Raw genomic sequence first — 20,946 nt, forward strand, 5'->3', positions numbered from 1 at the left:
AGCACAACAACCCATGCTAATCATTCGCACCTCAAAGTTTTTATATCTACATGTATACAAATTCAAATTACAATCAAAATTAGCTTTGTTTTTAATCAGTCTAGCCTGATAGAGAAGTAAACTTTCATTAAAAAAATGTTTTGCTACGTACTAAGAATATTCTGAAGCCTCTAAGTTGATTCTGGCTCACTCACTAGACACAAAAACATATTCTTAATTTTTTACTTTAAAGTAAGTAGTATGATGATGCAATTCAATAATCAAGAGAGGTTACATATAGAATTTTATTCATAGAATCACAGAAGGGTTGAGGTTGGCAGGTACCTCTAGAGCTCATCTGGTCCAATACCCTGCAAGGACACCCAGAGCAGGCTGCCCAGGACCACTTCCAGGTGGCTTTTGAAGAGCTCCAAGGAGGAGGCTCTACAGCCTCTCTGGGCAGCCTGTGCCAGTGCTCAGTCACTTGCACAGTAAATAAGTGCTTTCTGATGTTTAGACAGAACCTCCTGTTTTCCAGTTTGTTCCCACTGCCTCTTGTCTCAGCACTGGGCACCACTGGTTCTGACTTCTCTGCATCCTCCCTTCAGGTATTTATACACATTGACAAGTGTAGCCCCAAACAATTACTGATGTCTGGGGCTTTTCCTGCCCACATGCAGGACTTCACACTTCTCCTTGCTGAACTTCATGAGCTGCTTTTCAGCACATTTATATAAACCGTGGAGGTCCCTCTGTGGGGGACCTCCGTGGAGGCTGTGAACAATGTGGAGCCAGACACTTCTCAGAGGTACACAGTGACAGGACTACATGCAGATGCATGCTGAATGGATGCATGCAGAAGACTGTACCTATGATCATTCTGAGATCCCTTCAAAGCCAAATTATTCTTTGATTTTATATACCCAAAAAAAGGATAGAAAACCTTCATAGGCTATGCATCTCTGGAACATTTCCTTCTCTGAACAAATTTCAGCAACTTCATAAACTTAGATTATAAACGTATCTGAAACTACTACTTTCCTGAACAGGATAAAGAAGAAATTCAATGTAAGCCAGGAATCTCTGTGATGGTTACTGAGATTAAATCTGAAGTATCCTTGGTAAAGACCCAGGATCTTTACACTCAATAGGAAAAACTATGAAAGAGAACTTAAGTACACTTCACAGTTTTTTGACCTAAGACTGCTTTGGTGACAAAAACATGAGTTCCAGAATTAAACAGAAAGAAATTATTAGGTCCTTCTAATCATTAATGAATTTAATTTAGAGAAGAGAAGGCACTGGGGAGACCTCATAGAAAACTTCCTTTAAAAGGGGGCCTACAGGTAAGATGGGCAGAGACTCCTTAGTATGGCGACAAGGCAAGGGGTAATGTTTTTATACTAAATAAGGGCAGATTTAGACTAGAAATAAGGAAGAAATTCTTCACTATTGAGGGTGGTAAGGCACTGGAACAGGTTTCCCAGAAGCTGTGGATGCCTCATTCTTGGAAGTGTTCAAGGCCAGGCTGGATGGGGCTTTGGGCAACCTGGTCTGGTGGGAGGTGTCCCTGCCCATGGCAGGGGGTTGGAACTGGGTGGACTTTAAGGTCCCTTTGGACCCAAACCATTCTGTGATTGTCCTACTGCAGCTTCCACTTAAAAGAATTGTAGTCATTTCACTTTTTTCTTTCCTGTCCCGGTAGGAGTACAGGTATACTAATATTTCTATTGCAACCATAGCAAAGAAACTAGCTTTTAAATTCCTGTAAAATATCTCATCTATGACATCGTAACTATTCAAAGGACAAGGGTGATGCGGAAATATATTTGAAGGTTCTCTGCATGTTAACCTGTGCACTAGAAGTCTATAACAATTGATTAGAAATTAAGGCCTAGTAATCCACTGGTCATCTACTTTTTGACACTTTAGCCCTACAACCAATACACATGCACATTTCAAAATGAAAAAGTATTTTTCAAAACACGTCTGCATGGCAATCATTACAAAATCAATAAATCCCACTTAAATGTTCATTCATCTAAAACGCTGGTCAAATCTCTTTCTGACAGTGACGACTTTCTCCACTGCAAGAAACATGGGAAACAATGAACGCAGCTACATAAATCAATTTTCCCAATACACCAATACAGTTGTATTATTTCTCAGTATTAATCCTATCCTGCTTCTGAATGGAGTCTTTTAATGTTAGTTTCCAAATATGGCAAAATATAACAAAATATTTGTTTCCAAATAATAAGACAAGCTCATTTTATTCCAAAGTACATACCTGAATTGCTGAATTCATGAAACATGTATTCCCCAAGTTACTCAGGCCACATAGGCCTGGTTGTTCATTGTGTCTTCCTGGCTCTGAATAATCATAATTCTTATAAGCAGTATATGATGGGAGACAATAGTTTGAATTTTTCACACTGTAAAAAAACAAGACATCTTTTAAAAATGTAAACATGTACTCTATAGTACTTCCACACATACAAGTACATCAAATGATGACAAATTTTAAAACAACTTCTGTGAAAAAGAAAGGATTTTACAAAATGTTTAACACTGGTAATAACATTAATTTCAGTTTAAAAGCCACCTCTGCAAACAGCCAAAATCTAATGTACTGCAATAACTGCAATTATTACATCCCTACCCCTTTTTGACTGGAGCAGCTTCACAGCTTACTCTTTTCTTCGTTCCATCAAATTTAACACACTCAGACTTTAGACACCACCAGCAGCAATCAATCATTTATGTCTCTTTTGCATCCTGCTACTGCAAGAGAGCGAGGACAGTGGGAATGTGAATGCAGAGTTACAGGTGAGAGCTGAGATTTCCAAGGCCACTGTGGCATAGCTGCTTCACTGCATCAGGCGGTCTATAAATAGCTTCCATGCTAGGGCTGCACAATCCAGCATGCAAATGCAGGAAAGCCTTGAGAGGTAAAAGAATGCACAAAGTGCCTTGTAACAACTTCCTTATTGATCTCTATGATGTGTCTACTTGGAAAAACTGGACTGAATTAGATAAAACAACAAGATTCAAAGCAATTTGCTTCCAGGTGAAATCATGCAAATACTAAATACAGAAGAACCCCCCAAGAAGTGAAGTAAACATATTGGAGAACACTAGAAAAGCAGAAGACTCTTGTAAGAGGATGCTCTGCAATATCACAGATGTTTAAAAACAAACAGAAAGGTTAAACTCTTTCTTAAACAATTTCAGGCACTGACCATACTTGAATCTGCCTGATGGCTTTGGCTAAAGATCGAGAGCATTTCTGCAGTCACTGAGCGTTGTTCACATTAGAAGAAATGCAAAAAAAAAATAAATCTGAAAGCTAACTCTTAAGGATGACAAGGAAAAATACGCAGTGCAAATAATCAATCTTGATAAATAATTGAGATTTATAATTTTAGAAGTCTGAGGATGCAGCAGTTTCCCTTGGTATATACTCCAGCCATTATTCCTCTCATAGTGTAACACACTTTACATCCACCTGCATTCCAGCTGTCCCCACAGTGGATAATTACTCACTTCTCACAAACAAGAGTTGTTTTGTTTTAATCACAAGATTTATTGAAAATTTCAAACAGAAGGGGAAGAAATTTGCCTCATATTTTGATGGCCTCACAAATCTGTGTAGTTTATAGCTCTACTACTCCCCAGAGACATCGTTCCCAAACTTTTACATCTGACCATTTCTATTTAATAGTTAACTTTCTAATCCGTATATATCTATACCTCCCTTTTCAATACTTAACCATTTTCTTCACTGTCTGTCTTGCCCCAAAACTGGCTAAATGGCATTTTGTTTACTGGCCATCCTCCATGCAAAACCCCTGTAAAGCTAGATTTGCCTGTTCAATGTAAGACTTCTGTCCTTCATCCCAGTTTAGAGAGAGATTTTCTGAACTCCAGGGCCCCTTTACCCTTTTCAAGCATGTTTCTGTGGTCAGCCCTTCCCCATCATCAGACCTGGGTTCATCCAGGGAAAATTACCTTGTCTCCCCTTGGTAACTGCAGCCCAACTACTGCAACCAACCCCAACTCCCTTAAGCTGGCAGCCTCTGTTCCCCCAGGAAGAAAAAGCACAGTCTGGTCACTGGTGCAAAAGGAACGCGCTCCTCACAAGCTGCACACATGCAGGGTACGCATTAACCTCTGCTCTCACCCCTGCTTGCTTGCTACTGCTTTCTGCATATGACTCAAAGAGCATGCATTTCACATGGTTATCAGGAGACACCTCTCTGAGAACTTTAGGAGCTTTAGTAGGGGTAATAAACAGAAGCTATGAAATGCAACGGGTGTCTTTTGGTTATAGTGCATTCATGTGAAAGATTTCCCTAAATTAGCCGAGTAACATCATGATATTGTAATTTAAGATAATTGTAATGCAGACGGATCCCCGGTGTTGGTCTGCTGTAAGAAATATAAACTACCAGTGGTCACATAAAATGGAAAGCCATGCCTCTCTCATATTCTGTACTGGCCCACAGAAGTACATTTTAGGATTTTAGAGAATATGGTTACCATATTCATCCCTTGAGTCAGGTGTATTCATTTATTTTTCTTCTCAGGGGACAAATAAAGTCACAGAAAAATCATAGAAAAATTAAGGTTGGAAAAGACCTCCACGATCATCTGATCCAACCTTACCCCTACCACTAATGTCACCCATGTCACCCTAAAGCATGTCCCTAAGCACCATGTCCAACCTTTCCTTGAACACCCCTGGGACAGTGACTCGACCACTTCCCTGGGCAACCTGTTCCAATGCCTGACTGCTCTTTCTGAGAAAAAATGTCTCCTAATTGTTTTAATTATTGAAGAGTAGTGCTCTTTGTTCAATTTTTTGTTTTAAGTGTTGAAGAGTAGGGGCATGGTGTTTCCCTATTTCCAGTCTCCAGGGACATTGCCTGAATGTCAGGACTTCTCCACTATGATGGGGAGAGGCTTGGCAGCTACCTCAGCCAGTTCCCTCAGGACCCTGGGATTCATGTCATCAGCTCCCATAGACTTGTACCTGTTTAGATGCATCAGGTGGTCTCAAACCTGCTCTTCACTTACAGCGGGTGGGACTTTGATCCCCCAGCCTCCATCTACAGGTTCAGGGAAATGAAAGACTTGGGAAGCCCGCCTACCAGCGCAACTGAGGCAAAGAAGCTGTTGAGTACCTCATCCTTCTCCATGTCTGTTACCAATTATTCAGATATAGAAACTCACCCCTAATATAAGAAATTAGCCACCCATAATCACTTACACGCTACTATTTTCACCCCTCAGTCTATTTTCACAAATGTTAAAGGTGCATGGTGGACCCTGGGGACTCCTCCTGTCACCCCAGCGCAGCAGCTCAAAGGAAGCCGGCTCCTGTCTTGTGCTCTTCGTTGAGGCTCTGTGAGGAAGGGATGCCACCTCTCGCACAAGGGCTGGGGGATGGATGGGAAAAAAGCACTCATGCAACCCCTGAGAATCGGCAAGTTCTTTACTGCTGGGACATCTTGCAGGTGAGGCTGCAGGACGTCTGTGGTGTTTGGTCACTTAAACTTGTTAAGTCCTTACAAATCACAAGTGAGGAATAAAGATAGGACATCAGCATTCCTCAAGAGGGAGAAGAAACATGAAGTTGGAGTTAGAATCGAACACGTCCTTTACAAACAACACACTGTATTGTAGAGTACAATGTGAGTGCATGTCTAATGACTTCCCTCTCCGCACTCCCAGTTGGATTACTAGTGTCTTATCCCTGTGCCCCACAGGATACCCGTTTATAAATCATATGCTGGATTCACCAGGGGGGTTAGGAGCTTCAGCTGAAAGTAGGGTCCTCTGGTGGGAGACCTTAGATACTCCTCATCCTCCTTCGTAACAGGAACAGCAGTCAGGGTGTTTGATCAGCAGCCTTGTGCCCTCAGTAGGAAAGACCAAGCAAGCAAGGTTGGTCTTGTGCTAGGGCAACAAGAGCCACAGTGAAACACCCAACTGGATTTCATTTTAAATGGGAGCAAAAGAGGCAGGATAATGAGGAACTAAAAACTTCTCTCCCTCCAACTGGACATCTGAGTGCGACTGAACTCATCCTGGAGAGCATCCCCACCTTGATCAGACAAGAAACAAGCCACCAGCACCCTTCTGGGGCTCTCCCCAGCCTTGGGGACCAGGAGCCAGACATTTTGCCTGATTCACACACATCACCGTGGTTTTCTATAAAGAGCTCATCTACGTGTCTTGCCACAGCTCTCAGGCAGTGCCACACACCTTCCCAAGCTGATACTAGGGCTGTCACCAGTAGGACAAAGTTTTGGCCCACCTCCTTCATAACAGGCTTCACAACTTGGAAATCAGTTCTGGGTCAATCAGAAAACTTTTGGTCATCAACACTTTGGTCATCATAAAGCTTTTGCAGACTTCAGAGAGATTCTTTAAATATTCATGCCCCCTTCACATCAAAGATCTTGCATCTCCCCTGCTAGCACCAGTTCCTGCATTGGACTAGCAAAGCTTGGAGGATGCGTGCATGCAGCAGGTGTAGCAGAAACAGCACTAAACAGCACTGAAAATAAGGATAAAAGGGAATCACCTGCAAATAGCAGGACTTTTATTCTGCCACCACAAATACTGGCATTCCAGTGACCTTATTGATATCGCAAATGTTCTGGAAAGTCTTCCCAGCATAGGCTGCAGCCTAAAGGCCACAGGAACCCATCTGATTATTGCATGCAACCCTACAGTGTTAGGCCACCAGGCTTTCCAATGCACCCCAGGCTTCCTGCATCAAACATTCACATCTCCTGACTGAGATAGAGCTCTTCTTCTCAAAAGGCACCTGATTCTTGATTAATAATCCTTTAACTCGTGAAATAACTGTACTACCTGATTTAGGAATTAGTCTGACAATCATAATGGGCATCAATGGACTGTAGAGGATAGCAGGAAGCCCATAAATCCCTTTTCTTTTTGAGTTAAATACCATACACATGCAGAAACTGTCAGGTTTCAGAGATATTTCATCAAAACACATCAAGGAAAATTCAGTGCCTACTATGTGCAGGAGACTAGGAGATTTCTCTTTATAGCTTTTATAGTCTGTAAACTTCACTTTTTCTAGAAGTTATTTTTGTTTAAACTACATTGTATTTCTTTTCATTCCTTTAAGACTGGACAAAAAAACCCAGCATTAATAACAGCCATTAGTAAACGGCTAAGAATGGAAAACAAGTAAAGATGCGAGGCAAGCCTACATCAACTATTCAAACAGAAATGCCCTTGAAAAAGTAACTTCTCATAATTTGACCCCACGTTTTCTTTTCCTGACAAACCTTTAGAAAGCTGCCTGTAATGAAGGAATAATGCATGGAAAAGCGAAGGGGTAGTACAAGAATGGGGGCAATCAAGTAAGGGCAAGAATGGAAAGAAAATCCTGATGGCTCTTAAAAGAAATCGCTGCTCAAAAAAGCAAGACCTGGAGGTGGAATCTTAGACCCCTGAACAGTTAGCCAGAATTCTTAGAGTAGTGAAAATGGTGATAAAATATCATTGAGAAACCTATCTGTAAGCTTATACATTTTGAGTTGAAACTACTTTTATACACCGCCTTTAAACCTCCCAGAAAACTTTAGATTACGACACAGTAATGCAGAGCACCCATTGTATAGCTGGAGTTCTGTGAAGTGTAGCTTTACTACAGAAAAGTTTGGAACAGCATCGCTAGCTTTGGAAATGACACAATTTGACAGTGCAGTGCTCCAAAAAAAATGTGAGTAGCAAGAATGAACTCAGAAGATGAAAAGTTTGGAGTACTTACAGAGCCCTATAATATTTCAACCATTTTAACGTATTGCCAATGTTTTTTTGTGACCAGACACTTTAACAAATGCATAGCTAGGTTCTATCAGTTTTTGGAGATGCCTGAAGCAGCAGAAGTGCATGTCACTATGCAAATACTACTACTGTCTTTCATATTTTTCATTATCATCTGGAGAAAGATGATAAAAGGTAGCATTCTCACCTATAGTTACGAACATCATGTTCCCCATACTATTTGCTTGCATGTCAGGTGCTACAAGAAGAAAGTGTTTCCACGGATGATATGCAATTAACATTTATACATCTTTAAATTTATACTTTCCCACCTAGAATACTGCATACAGCTCTGAGGCCCCCAGCATTAGAAGGCCATGGGCCTGTTGGAGTGAGTCCAGAGGAGGGCCACAAAGATGATCAAAGGGCTGGAGCACATTTCCTATGAAGACAGCCTGAGGGAGTTGGGGTTGTTCACAGCCTGGAGAAGGTTCCAGGGAGACCTTACAGTGGCCTTCCTGCACCTAAAGGGGGTCTATGAGAAAGCTGGAGAGGGACTCTATCAGGAAGCATAGTGACAGGACAAGGGGTTAACAGCTTTAACCTAAAAGAGGAAAGATTTGGATTAGATGTTAGGAGGAAATTCTTCACTCAGAGGGTGGTGAGGCCCTGGCACAGGCTGCCCAGAGCAGCTGTGGCTGCCCCATCCCTGGAGGTGCTCAAGGCCAGGCTGGATGGGGCTTTGGGCAACCTGGGCTGGTGGGAGGTGTCCCTGCCATGGCAGGGGGTTGGAGCTGCGTGGGCTTTAAGGTCCCTTTGGACCCAAACCATTCTTTGAGTCTATGATCAGTAATTTAAAACAAAACAAAACAAACAACCAAACCAAAACCTTGTGCTATATTCTACTTTATAGAAATGCATACCATATAAAGAAACATAATACTTTTCAGAGTGTTAACAAGATGTTATTAACATGGCCACTCTATAATGACTGCAATAACAGACTTGTAAAGTACTATCATCTCTATTGCTACGCATACCCTGCTGTTTGCTTTTTCTGCCTCACAGATCAGCTGTGTCAGCTAAAATTATCTTCAAAAACAAATGCTGGTATTTTCTTAGAGTCACAATGTCTTATATCCAAATAGAGGTGCCAATGGATCCTAGAAAGCCACAAATGCCTTATTTTGCTTTTGTTTTGAAGATAATGTGAAATGTAAAAGACAATCAAGGCATAAACATGAAAATAAATTCTGGGCAACACTGACCTAAGTAGTTATTTAAGAAAGCAATGAAAAGATGATAGCATAAATTAAAGGAAAAGTACTTTTTTAGAAAAGGAGGTATTTGGGAGAAGAGTAGAAAATAGGAGAAAACTGCTGCTCTTAACCCAGAATTATATAATTAAATACATGTACTTTTTGAAGACAAAAATTCTTCATGTAACAGTACATAGCATATTAATAGATGACTTCTCTATTACTGACCTGGTCTGTCTTGAATATGTATTCTGACAGAAGTTCTACTACAGATTTTCATGTATTATCTATTTTAGCAAATTGTAAATCTGTGGATTTTATTTTTTTTTAATTCATCATAAATAGATTATTTCATTACAAGGAAAAATACATGCTTCTGAATTGAGTATCTGCTTTACGTAACTGTCAGATATACAGTGGTTTGCGTTACAGCAGAAAAATGGCTGGTGTTTCCTAACACTACGGAGCACACACACCTATTCTAATTTAAGTTTTCTGATGTTATATTTAAGGCACTTCAAATAACCAATACCTCATCAAATCTCAATTTTATATCACTTCCTTTTAAACATGTATTTCTGTTGAAGATCTTCAAATTAAAAAATAAAAACAAAACCACAACCAAAAACCACAACCACAGCTCCCATTTTGGCTTCAAAAGAAACCAAAAATTAAAATCAGCTAAAGCAAGTGGGGAAACTGTCTTTAAAAGCTGCAAGAGCTGGCAACAGGTTTCAAACCTGCTTCCTAGAAATAACTAAAGCATCACTAGAGAGATGCTAAATATAAATAAAGAAAAAAATGCTGACAATTTAAAATGGGACCTCACTAAGAAATAGTGACTGCTGAGCTTCGCTTTTGGCATTACAACTATCTTTTGCATATGCAATGGGGGAGAGAGTTCAGTTCTCAGCTAGAGGCTCAGCTCTAGTCGAATGTTTTTTTCAGACAACAATAGGTACCATATACTTTTTATTTACTACACACTCACACAGAGTACAACAGACTGCAGTTAATTACATGGATTTCAAACTGAGACTTGGGGCTTCTCAGAATTGGTAGAAACACAAGTGACATGTCACCCCTTATGAAAAATCACTTCTCATAAATGCAGTATTTAACTGGAAGATACTGTATTTAATATTTAATTAAATATTTAATATTTATATCACCTTTTTAATACTTAACATCTTCATGTTTGATCACATAATGCATGATTGGAAAAATATTTTCATTTTGAAGGTATGGTAAGAATAAGCCTCTTTAATTTCCCCCAGCTTACATTAGAGATGAGTGCTTTCTGGCGTCAAGTATTTGAAAGATGCTCTATCAAGTATCTGTTAAAGTGAAATAATTCCATGTTTTTCTATATTCACCAACTTTTTACAGTTGCCACATATAAAAAAATGCACACAAGGTTGGCCACTGGATTATGAAAGCTCTTCTTTTAGATTTTTATCACAATCCTTACAAAATTTCTACTTTGTCACAGAAAGGAGAAAACTTTTAAAAGTGAGAAGTCTCTTTTGCTAAGCTTCTGTACATTGCAATACTTAAGCACGTCAACTGCAAACAGATCTCTGAAGTCTCCTAGCACTAAGACACAGAATTTATGCTGCTGATAGTTAATCAATGGCTATAATTACTGTGACAATAATTACTATGACAACCATTACAGCTAAAACAATTCAGCCACCGTGGTCTCAAATCAACGTGTACCATCATACATCCTGCTATAACAATTTAGAATCAATAAATAAGGGAAAACCTTATCATCACAACTATAAGCAGTTCATACTTTTTTTGTTCCCCATCTAAAACTAGACCGTATAATAATGTATTTTGGAATGATAAAAATCTAAATAAAGTCTTTATATATTTTCTTACAGTGCTCAGCATTATATTTAGCATCTGAGGGCTAAGAGTTACCAAACATTTTAATTGAGTTTTGTTTCCTGCTATCATGCTTTACAACACCTACACTGCAAAACAGTGACCAGTAACAATTCATAATCCAAATACTGTCCAAACAAATCAAAATTCTTAAGCTAGGTAACATGGAAATCTGTTTATATCACACTAAGGTGATTCAATTAAATAAAGGTTTTAAGATATATTTGCTTACTTTCTGTTGTTCATGTTGTTATAATTATTTGATAGAGATGGAGAGATCTTTGGTAAAGTTGAAAAATTGGATGCACCTGGGGACCTTTAAAAATATGAAAATGGTAAATTAGATAAAAATGCTGAGATATTAAAAACCTTGAAAGCAAGCTAACAAAAGAACAGTGCATATAAACAAGCATGGAAAAGAAATATTTTTTTTTAAAAATGGGCAAAGCACTAAAAATACTCAATATACATCTCTCAGAAACCATTTTCTAAAACTTAAAAAGCTTCACAGTTTCATATTATGTTGAAGAAACAGTGCTATTAAAACAAAAAGCAAACAAAAATCACAGACCTCTGTGCTAAAAAAATGTTTTCAGTTTACAGTAAGACAACAGATATTCTGATATTCTACAACCTAGAATGCAAGGCTTCCAACATAAAAAAAATTATGGATTTTTCATTTAACCATAAATGGATGTTGAGACGTTACATCAAAATGCTTAAGACACATATTCCAAGGTTAGTTTAACAGCAGCATGAAACCATTTCATTAAATTTGCCCTATCAACATTGTTAAAAGAAGCCCAGGATATTATGTGGAATATTAAGCAAACCTTGAAAGCTCTTTAGCTAAAAGTAGTATCATCAACGCTCATCCCCACTGGTTAAATAATTTTTTCTTAACTATAAGAATACTGAATATTTCAATCATAAAAAAACCCCTTAATTTAACAATTAAATACAATACACAGCAACGTTGCTGACTTTTTCTGCTGTTTTTTTCCTTTTCTAGATCTTACAGAAAACCATGGAAAAGGCTCAATGTTTTTTAGGCATCTTCATGCATTTTTTTTTTTTTTTGTGGGCCCTGTGCAACTCCAGCTGGGTTGGATAAAGCTCCAGCTGTCCTTGGAAAGCTTTGAAATACATCTCACAACATTAAGACAAGAAATTCTGCATGCTCAGGATATTTTAAGCACATTTGAAGCACTAAGCACTGCAAGGAGATAGACATATTTACACAGGGAATTTTTCCAAGTACATTTTCACATTTATTTTAAACTTTTTATTAATAAACCTCTTCCAAAAGAAAAGCTCTATTACCACATGAAGAAAAATGTTACTTAAAAGCTTTCCTGTAGATTTCCATTATCAATCTAAATCCTTTGAGCATTATCTTCAAAGAAGTAAAATACACAGACTATGTCCACAAGATAAAAATCTGAAGTCAGTTTAGCCCTATTTGAATTCAAGACAAAAGTTAAATTATGCACGTTCGTTATTTTAAAGAAGCTATTTGAACCAAGTCATTTTGAATGGAAACCTGAATTTTCAGAACAAATTTGAAGCCTTTTCTGCAATTTAAGCCAAATTCTAATTCAATATTGTTTAAAAGTTCAAAACTTGATGCATAATAATTGTTGTCTAATTGTTCAAAGAAACCAGAATAAATTGCACAAATAAAAATCTGGTTTCCAGCCAAAAACTAAAAATAATTTGTTTCTTAGAGAAAATGACAGTTGTTTTACTCCTTGCTGTAATGCTCTGCCAGAATGATAAAATACCTAGTTAAAACTCAGCATTTGTTATCAAATATGAAGCCATGACATGTAAAACAGTAAGAGATTCTACAACCCTGAGGTGTGCAGCCTTTCTATTTGCTTACAGCTGCTTACATTGCACAAAGATGAGCGGAATTCATTCATAGCTCTTAAGAACTTTTAATAGATTTTAATACTTGTCAGAAAACTTGACAAGAATATTGGCAGAAATCCCCCCATTCACTAAAAAGATGAAAACAAGAATAACAAAAAACCTCAAAAGGACACTAAGCACTACAGCTGAAAGTACTGCCCTACCTTCCTTTCTTTAACATTATACAAAAAGAATGACAAAAGTACACATTACTGAAAAACAAACAAACAAAAACCAACCCTGCAACAACCTAGGAATTTCCTAAGCAAAAATGAGCCACCAAGCATACTACAAAAATTCAATTCTGTTTTAAATACAAGGTTCTAAGACAAAGTATATATTTTTTTAGGAGTGTGCAAAATTCAATATACATGTATATTAGTGTTACTGTGGTATTCAACTACCACCAAAGATGCCTAAAGAATATATATGAGCCAGTACATAAAATGGTAAGCAAAAGTCTCAGGAAAAGGAAGCGGAAAAAAAATGTTTCCTCTTAAGTTCAGAATTTCTCAACTGTATACTTAGTAATCAATGTTTCTGGTAAAAATAAAAAATTCATTCCAAATATACTAGATTAAATGATTAAAGTTAGTGCAATAACTCTTTCCTGCATTTAGATATAAAATAAACCCTACATTTTCTGTGACTGAAGTGGCATTATTTGCATTACTGCACTATTTGTATTTATTGAGGGCTTTTTGACATCAGAATATAGAAGTTATGTATATGATAAAAATATTTGTAATATAAAGCAAGAAATAAAGCAAGAGCTCCAAAGTAATTTTCAAGTCTCTAAATATTTCAATGCTTGATGTAAAAATCATTCCATCAGATTGACTGCTCACATGTATTTAACCTCTGCTTCAACAGTGGTATGTGCTTTAGTTTCTTGTAATCAACTATACAAAAATTGGACTCTGTTATTGAGTCTAAAAGTATCCTACATAATTTTCTTATCTGTATCATTGCTAGTTAAATTATGTTATGAAAATTGTATGTGATCAGCAAATACTTAATATTATGCTGAAGTTTCAAGGATAATTTAATATGTTGCAAGTTGTATGGACTTCTTAAAAGCATGTATCATGGTTCAAGCCACCATCTTGGGATTGATTTTGATCTTATTATAGGACAAAATTACAAAGAGATAGTTGAAACAAGCAATATTTTGATCTTTTTTTCACTCAACTTCACCCTACTGCAAGAAAAAAAACCAGCATTAACGAGTTGTTTCAGCATTCTTTCTTGTTAAACAAAAAAATAAAAAGAAATATGACAATATTTATCATTCCTATCTCAAAATTTTGTAGGTATCTATTTAACATAGTAACATAGGCAACAATTGAACTCAAAATTGTTGAGGAATTTTCTTTTATACACTCTGGTGGGCAGCTAGCCTATGCTTTCCAGACTACACTCTCTTCCATGGCCAAACTACCAGAAAGATTCTGAGTAGCAAAACCAGAGCAATTCTTGCTCTGAATTTCTGTTTAGTACGCATAGAAGACAAGAGTTTTGGCTAGAATTCCTTGCCTAAAGCATTTTGGACTTATTGGCAGAGTACATTTTATGTTATGTTTTATGTTTAATGTATTAGATTGTATCAGCAAAATGAAGCAAGTTCCCTGAAAAGCCAAAGACCTATTCTCCATTGCCTGTGTATCAGCTACAAAGCCATCTTAACTCCCATTGTTAATGTGAATCATGACTTCAGTCTTCTACAGGCATATTTTCAAGAAGCACTTTGCAAAGAACTTACTCTGTTCATTCATATTTACAAGCACATCTTTGCAGACATACACACGTGGCTCCTTGAAAACACATAATCAAGCAAGCAATAGAAGACGACCATCAAAATTAAAAAAGGAAAAAGAGTTGAGAAAAAAAAAAATAACCCAGGCACAGATCTCATTTACCAGTTATTCTGAAAAAAAGAAAACATCAGGAGTGAGTGATCAAATCACAGTATTCCTGTAAGAGCACAGGCTCTGCAACACTTGAGGGGAATAAAGCCAGCCAGAGTGTACCTGGGGGACAGGTCTGATGAAGAAAGAGGCAGAAGATACAGATACTATAAAGGTAGGAAAGAATAGCCTGTGTACCTCATGTTCCTCTCTTCATAGCCCCCATGCAATCATAACCTGTTCTTCACTAAAGCTTGGGTTTCAGAGAGACCCTTTTAGAGGTTTTTGAGTTTTGTTCTGTCCCCGATTTCAACACATTTCAAAGTGATTTTTAAACCTCTGTAAGGCACAAGCATATATTGCTTCTTTAGATATTTCACTTCTGGTTAAAAACGCTAGGACACTGCCTAGCAAAACACAAAATGCGTATGTTCTGCAGCAGAACGGTATGTATTAGTAAATGCAAGATTTTCCATACTTCTTTTGACAGTAATTTTCTTATCTTTATTGCTAATAACTGAACCTCCTTTCACAAGGAAAATGCTGGAACTGCATAAAAACATACAGTCTGAGATTGTAACTGGCATTCTGTTGGTATGACTGGAAGACTGCTACGTAAGTATTTGTTAGTAATTTGAAATGCAATTGTAATAGTCAAATTCCCTCTATAATAAAAATAATAAAATATAATATATTATAATATATATATATAATATAATATATATTATATATATTATTATATATATTAATTTTAATATAATAAAAAGCAATTCCCTTTAAGAAAAAAACCTTTAGCAGGAACACAGAAAAATCTGATTGCCTCAAACCAAATCTACCAGCAGTGTTCTAAGTATCTGTAATTTTATTACGTTAGATCACATTTCTGCACATAAATTCTAAGACAACACCCAGCAAAACAAGGTAAACTAGTGAACAACATTAAATTACTTAGGCTTCAAAAAAGTTTCATGCTAGACTTGTCTTTCATTGGCTTATCACAAGAGCTGTCTTAATTAAATGGTATCACCACAAGTTGTACCCTCTTTGCCCAGTTCATTTAAATCAGTAGAACAATTCAGAGCTGACACAAAGAGTAGAGACACCAAAAAGAACAAGACAAAATTCAAGTATTAAAATTCAGATCAAAAGCAAGTGTCAATGACCTTTGCAGGTCCCTTCTAACTTGAGATATGTTATGACTATCTCTGCATGGCATGGGACAAGCAGCCACCTTATTTCTCCACTCTCAAAACAGACTGCGTGGTAGGGCAATAAATTATAATGTAAAATGATTCAGTACTGCTTTAAAAATGATATAATAGGCTATAATGAAGATACTAACTAATCACTTGAACAAATGACAAGCAAATACATAATCTCATACCTAATCCAGATCTGTGAAGGACTTGTACAACTTCTCTTTTCCTGAACTAATCCTGATCAGTTGAAGACGGTCAACAGTCAACAGCACAACAGTCACAAACCTGTTCCTTTTTGGCAGACAGCAGTTGGTATTAGCATCCAGAGCTCACCACAGAAAGTCAAAGACATTGAAACTAGTTTGATACATAACAGTTCGCCTACCAGCATGAGAAGGGCAAGGAGGTAAAGGACCTTACAAACTTAGTAACAGGATACAGAGAAGTTTCTGTAACCCCCGGCAATGACACACGCTAGGGGAGGAATGGAGGCCCACCATCTGGAAAGCAGCTTGGCGGAGAAGCACCTAGGGTCCTGGTGAACAGAAAACTGAGCGTGAGCCAGCAATGTGCCCTTGGGGCAAAGGAGCCCACTGACCTCCTGGGCTGTATTAGGAGGAGCACTGCCAGGAGGTCGAGGGAGGTGAGCCTTGTCCTCTTCTCAGCACTTTGCCCTGACGAGACACACCTGGAGTGCTGGGTTCAGTTCTGGGCTCCCCAGCACAGGAGAGACCTGGGCATATATTGATCTGGGTATATACTGAAATACATGAAATTCCATCTGAACATAAGGTTATGGTCACAAAAAAATAAAGTGATTAAACAATCACTTTTTTGTAGCGTGAGTGGACAAACACTGGAGTTGGTTGATCAGACCAGCTGCGGATTCTCCCCCCCGAAGATATTCCAGCCCTGACTGGACACAGTCCTGAGGAACCTGCTCTAGCTACCCCAGCTTTGAGGATGGGGACTGGACAAGATCATCTTGTGAACTCCTTCCATCCTCATGGACTCTGAAGGTGTGGTTATAACTAGGCTGACATGGAATTTAATATCTTAAAGCTAGCTTTAGTATTTTTATCCTACCTCAGTTTGGACTATTCTCTTCTTACAAAAAAACACACTACCAACAATTAATTCAGTTAATCGTATTTCTTTGGGAGTATGAAAGATTGATATTCTAACAGGCAGCAACCAGAAAAACAAAAAACCTGAGTTCAGGGCATGCATTTGTTAGAGCCTCTCAACTCTGTATTAACTGGTATTAATGACCATGTTTGTTAAACTAACATGAAAACGTCTCTGTTGTACATTACCAATGTTTGATGTTTACCCACAGGGGCTCAGACACATGGTTATTGCAGTTGAACAAGTTATTATGCATCAGCAAACTGCAGGCTAGCTCTTGACTCTCAGAAAAGCTCTTGCTTTTACAATTTAAGACCTAAGAGTAAGTCCCCAGTTGCCGGCTCTGTTCTCCACAATTATCTTTCTCCCAGCAATGTCAGCAGAAAGGCACACCTGTCTGTGCATCAACTGCTTCGGGGAAAAACACTAAAACCTGTGGTTTTAGATACTTTTCATTCCAATACACAAGCAGTTTTTCTTTTGAAGAATTATGGGTATTTGCTTCCTAAAAACTTAGGATACGCAAGCATTAAATTATTTCAGAGGGGATAGCTATTTATCTTTTATTCCTTTTTGTTTCTGTAAAAAACAAAGATCCAGCTCAGAAACAAAACAAAACAACAACAAAAATCAATCGAGAGCCTTTAGTGATTCTCCAAGATAAAAGCATGTCATTTGGAAAGAGGAAAGAACTTCTTAAGAAAAAAATATGACTGTTTCCAGTTTCAAATTTTTGTATGGTCAAAAAGATCAATGTATCCCCTTTTACGTAGAAACATATTAAAGCTAACAGCACTCCATCTGTAAATTATGCAAAGAAGTAGCTAGCTATTGGAAGAGTTAACTCTACAGTGACGTCTAAAAAAAAAACACAGGCCAGAATTAAATTTATTACTTTTATTGTCTACAGATATATATGATAAACAGGAAATACTTAGGCTTTTGCCATGTAAAAAGCATATTTGAATTTAAGAACCAGATGGATTTAAGTTAATTAATGCTTGTTTATTCATTTTTCTATGAAAACAGCATACAACACCTTTCTAAAATTAGAAAACAAGTTTTTACTAAATAGTCTCTTTCTATGTTTCTCTAACTTGCTTTTATATATATATCTGCATATAAACAGGTAAGAAGTTCTTAACAACAACTTAATAGAAAGCTTGTCCTGGCTATTCATTTGGTACCCAATGGAACTTCAAAACTTAAGTTCATTTCTTCTCCTTGTCTCGTTTTGGAATCATAGATCGTATGAAGATTTTAATTGTTGCAGTTTTTCCTGAAAAAATATAGTTTGGTTTTGTAGTAAAGTTGCTTCAGTTATGCAAACTACAGCCTGAAATTTTTGTTATCTTAGTTTAAAACATGTCAATGACAATAAACTACTAAAATATTTTTCCACGCACATCCCAACCCCCGCAACCGTGAAATGATCTTCAGCAGAAGGATAAAAACACAGTTAGTTTAACACAATTTTCTGCAGAACTATCCATTAATGCTGAATAATAGCTATTTTAAGGAACAGATGACAGTAAAGACATTTGAGGAGAAGTCACTATGAGCTCCCTAGAAACAGTTTCACAGAAGCCAAACTTCCTGAGCAACAAAATCCCAGTAGCTGATAGCGTTGATATAAACAGAACCTTGCAGAGTGCCAAAAATCCAGCTGTTCTCAAGGCAGAAGACTGACTCTGTACACATTCTAAAAAATGTACACCAACCACATTCATATACTTCCAGAAAAAAAAAAAATCCATTTTACAAGCAGTGTTAAACTATGAGACAATAGCAGGTATCAGTAGACTTAAGAGGTGAGTTTTTTTTTTTTTTTTTGTGTTTGTTTTTAAAATAGGAGATTTTGCAATTGCTTCCAAAATAACCTAAGTTCAGAAGTCAGAACAACAGTACGCATATAACAAATCTAAGCACTGATAAGCTTGGACATAGAGCTGAAATTCTCAACTGCACAGCAGAGTCTCTCATCCTACATAAAAACAATCTCAAGCCTAAAATCAATTTCTCCAAGTTCCTTTATAAGAAAAAAACAATTGTTTTGGTAATAAAAAGCTCACTAATAAGTGAGCTTGTAATCACTTATACTGATTCATTATGAGAAAATCATAATTATTTTCCAAGATGTTCTTCTCTATAGCAAATTGATGTCACAGTTTTGCCTCTTTCAAAATAAGTATGTTGTTGCTGCAGAAAAAGATGATCACGCCTTTAACATGCTTCTTAAGGAAAAAAAAAAGCCTCCCTTCCATCACCTACATTAGGTATAAAAGCTGCCAATAGAAGCAATCAATGTAGAGACTTTTTGTTATGCTTCTGCTATGAAGAAAAAGGCAGGGAAAATGTGCAAAACACTTTACTATCTGATTTTCAACTGTCACCACACAGGCTGTGCTGCCATTCAGAGGGACCTCTGCAGGCTGGAGAAATGGGCGGAGAGGAGCCTCATCAAGTTTCATAGAAGGAAATGCAAAGTCATGCACGTGGCAAGGAATAACCCCGGCACCAGTACGCACTGAGGGAGGAATGGTTAGAGCGAGGACTACTCAGTCTCGAGAAGAGAAAGGCTCTGGGGGGGATCTTACCAACACGTATAAATACCTGGTGGTATAGAGACCTCAGTGGTGGACACTGAAAGGACATTTCTTGCAGATGCTCCAAACCAGATAGACACAGACTCAAGCAGCCTGTTTCAATGGACCATTCTTTGAGCAGATGTTAGGACTAGGCCTGCTCCCAACCTCGGCTATTCTGTGATTTTATGAAAAGCTCAGGTGATGTTTTGGAAACAATCCTGGCCTTTTCAAGCACTAGAAATATTTCACACTTTCCAGAACTCTACATTTTGACCTTTTAAAATATGGCATTTTATCATCTGGCCTCAGAAATTATATTTGCAATCTGTACTCTTCTAAAAGAGGCACTACAAAGAGCTACTCCCTGCTCTCAGTGAATGCATGTCCTCAATGACAGGACTGTAAGAAGGTGCATGGAGGCATACTACTGCTGATGACAAACTAATATTAACAATCCCAGTGTATCTCACACAGAAGACTCAAAAGCAAGTGTATTATACTTTTACCCCTCTAAACATTTTTCACAAGGTTTTAGACAGATGTAAAAACCTTGGCTCAGTACTCCCTGTTTATAACTTCTATGTGAATCTACTAAATATTGCAAACGCTCCATTATTACAGTGCATCTGAATACCAAATTTCAATGTTTGTGACAGTTGCCAAATCTCAAAAACATACCCCCATTTCACCCTCATTTTCCGATTTACTTATAAGCCTTCTCTGACACCAGAACTTTCTATAGCCATTTTACTTGTCCCCAAGGAAGGATTTTCCAGATGATATACATTAATTTACATGCAGTTTCTCAACGCCTTCTAAAAAGTGTAATGAAAATTTGGCAGAATCAAAGCAGTTACCAGTACCGAGAATATCTTGCTATCAAAACTTTCAAAAGAAGCCATGATACTCAGTTACCTAAATGCATATAAACTTCAAAATCTACATTTAAAATTTGACTCAGAACTTACATTTTAACTAGATGCTTTCTGAAGTCAGAGATTAAACTTCAATTATTTAGCATCCTGTTCTTTCTGGTGCTCTACATTCTCAATTCTTTTTGTCATAACATCTTGCTAAGCAAGATGATACTGTTCATATTAAGCTTAAATTGAACAACTCAAACTTCATTAAGCAACTTAATATAAGCTATTGCTCCCAATAAGTGCTTGAGATAAAATGCCAAGAAGATTAAGAATCTCCGTCCTTCAAATGATAAGCAAAGATTCTACAAAAATGTCTTAAAAACAGCGAATCTCATTACATGAAT

General features: G+C 37.5%; 1 protein-coding gene across 5 annotated transcripts in view; it reads right to left on the bottom strand.

The window, feature by feature from the left end:
• USP15 (ubiquitin specific peptidase 15) overlaps nt 1-20,946 on the bottom strand; it is a 72,118-nt gene that overhangs the window by 19,248 nt on the left and 31,924 nt on the right. For 3 of the 5 annotated variants that reach the window (XR_011091957.1, XM_068669330.1, XM_068669333.1), the window contains 2 exons: nt 11,176-11,259; nt 2,270-2,414 (listed from right to left, as the gene is read on the bottom strand). Coding sequence is in view for 4 of the 5 variants with exons in the window: in XM_068669330.1 (XP_068525431.1) it covers nt 2,270-2,414; nt 11,176-11,259 (229 nt within the window). In the remaining variant the exon portion in view is untranslated. Of the gene's footprint in view, nt 1-2,269; nt 2,415-11,175; nt 11,260-17,973; nt 18,371-20,946 lie in introns of those variants that run through there. The other 2 variants (XM_068669332.1, XM_068669334.1) reach the window with 2 other exon arrangements.

The sequence above is a fragment of the Anas acuta genome, chromosome 1 (assembly GCF_963932015.1).
Source record: "Anas acuta chromosome 1, bAnaAcu1.1, whole genome shotgun sequence".
NCBI classification, from domain to species: Eukaryota; Metazoa; Chordata; class Aves; order Anseriformes; family Anatidae; genus Anas; species Anas acuta.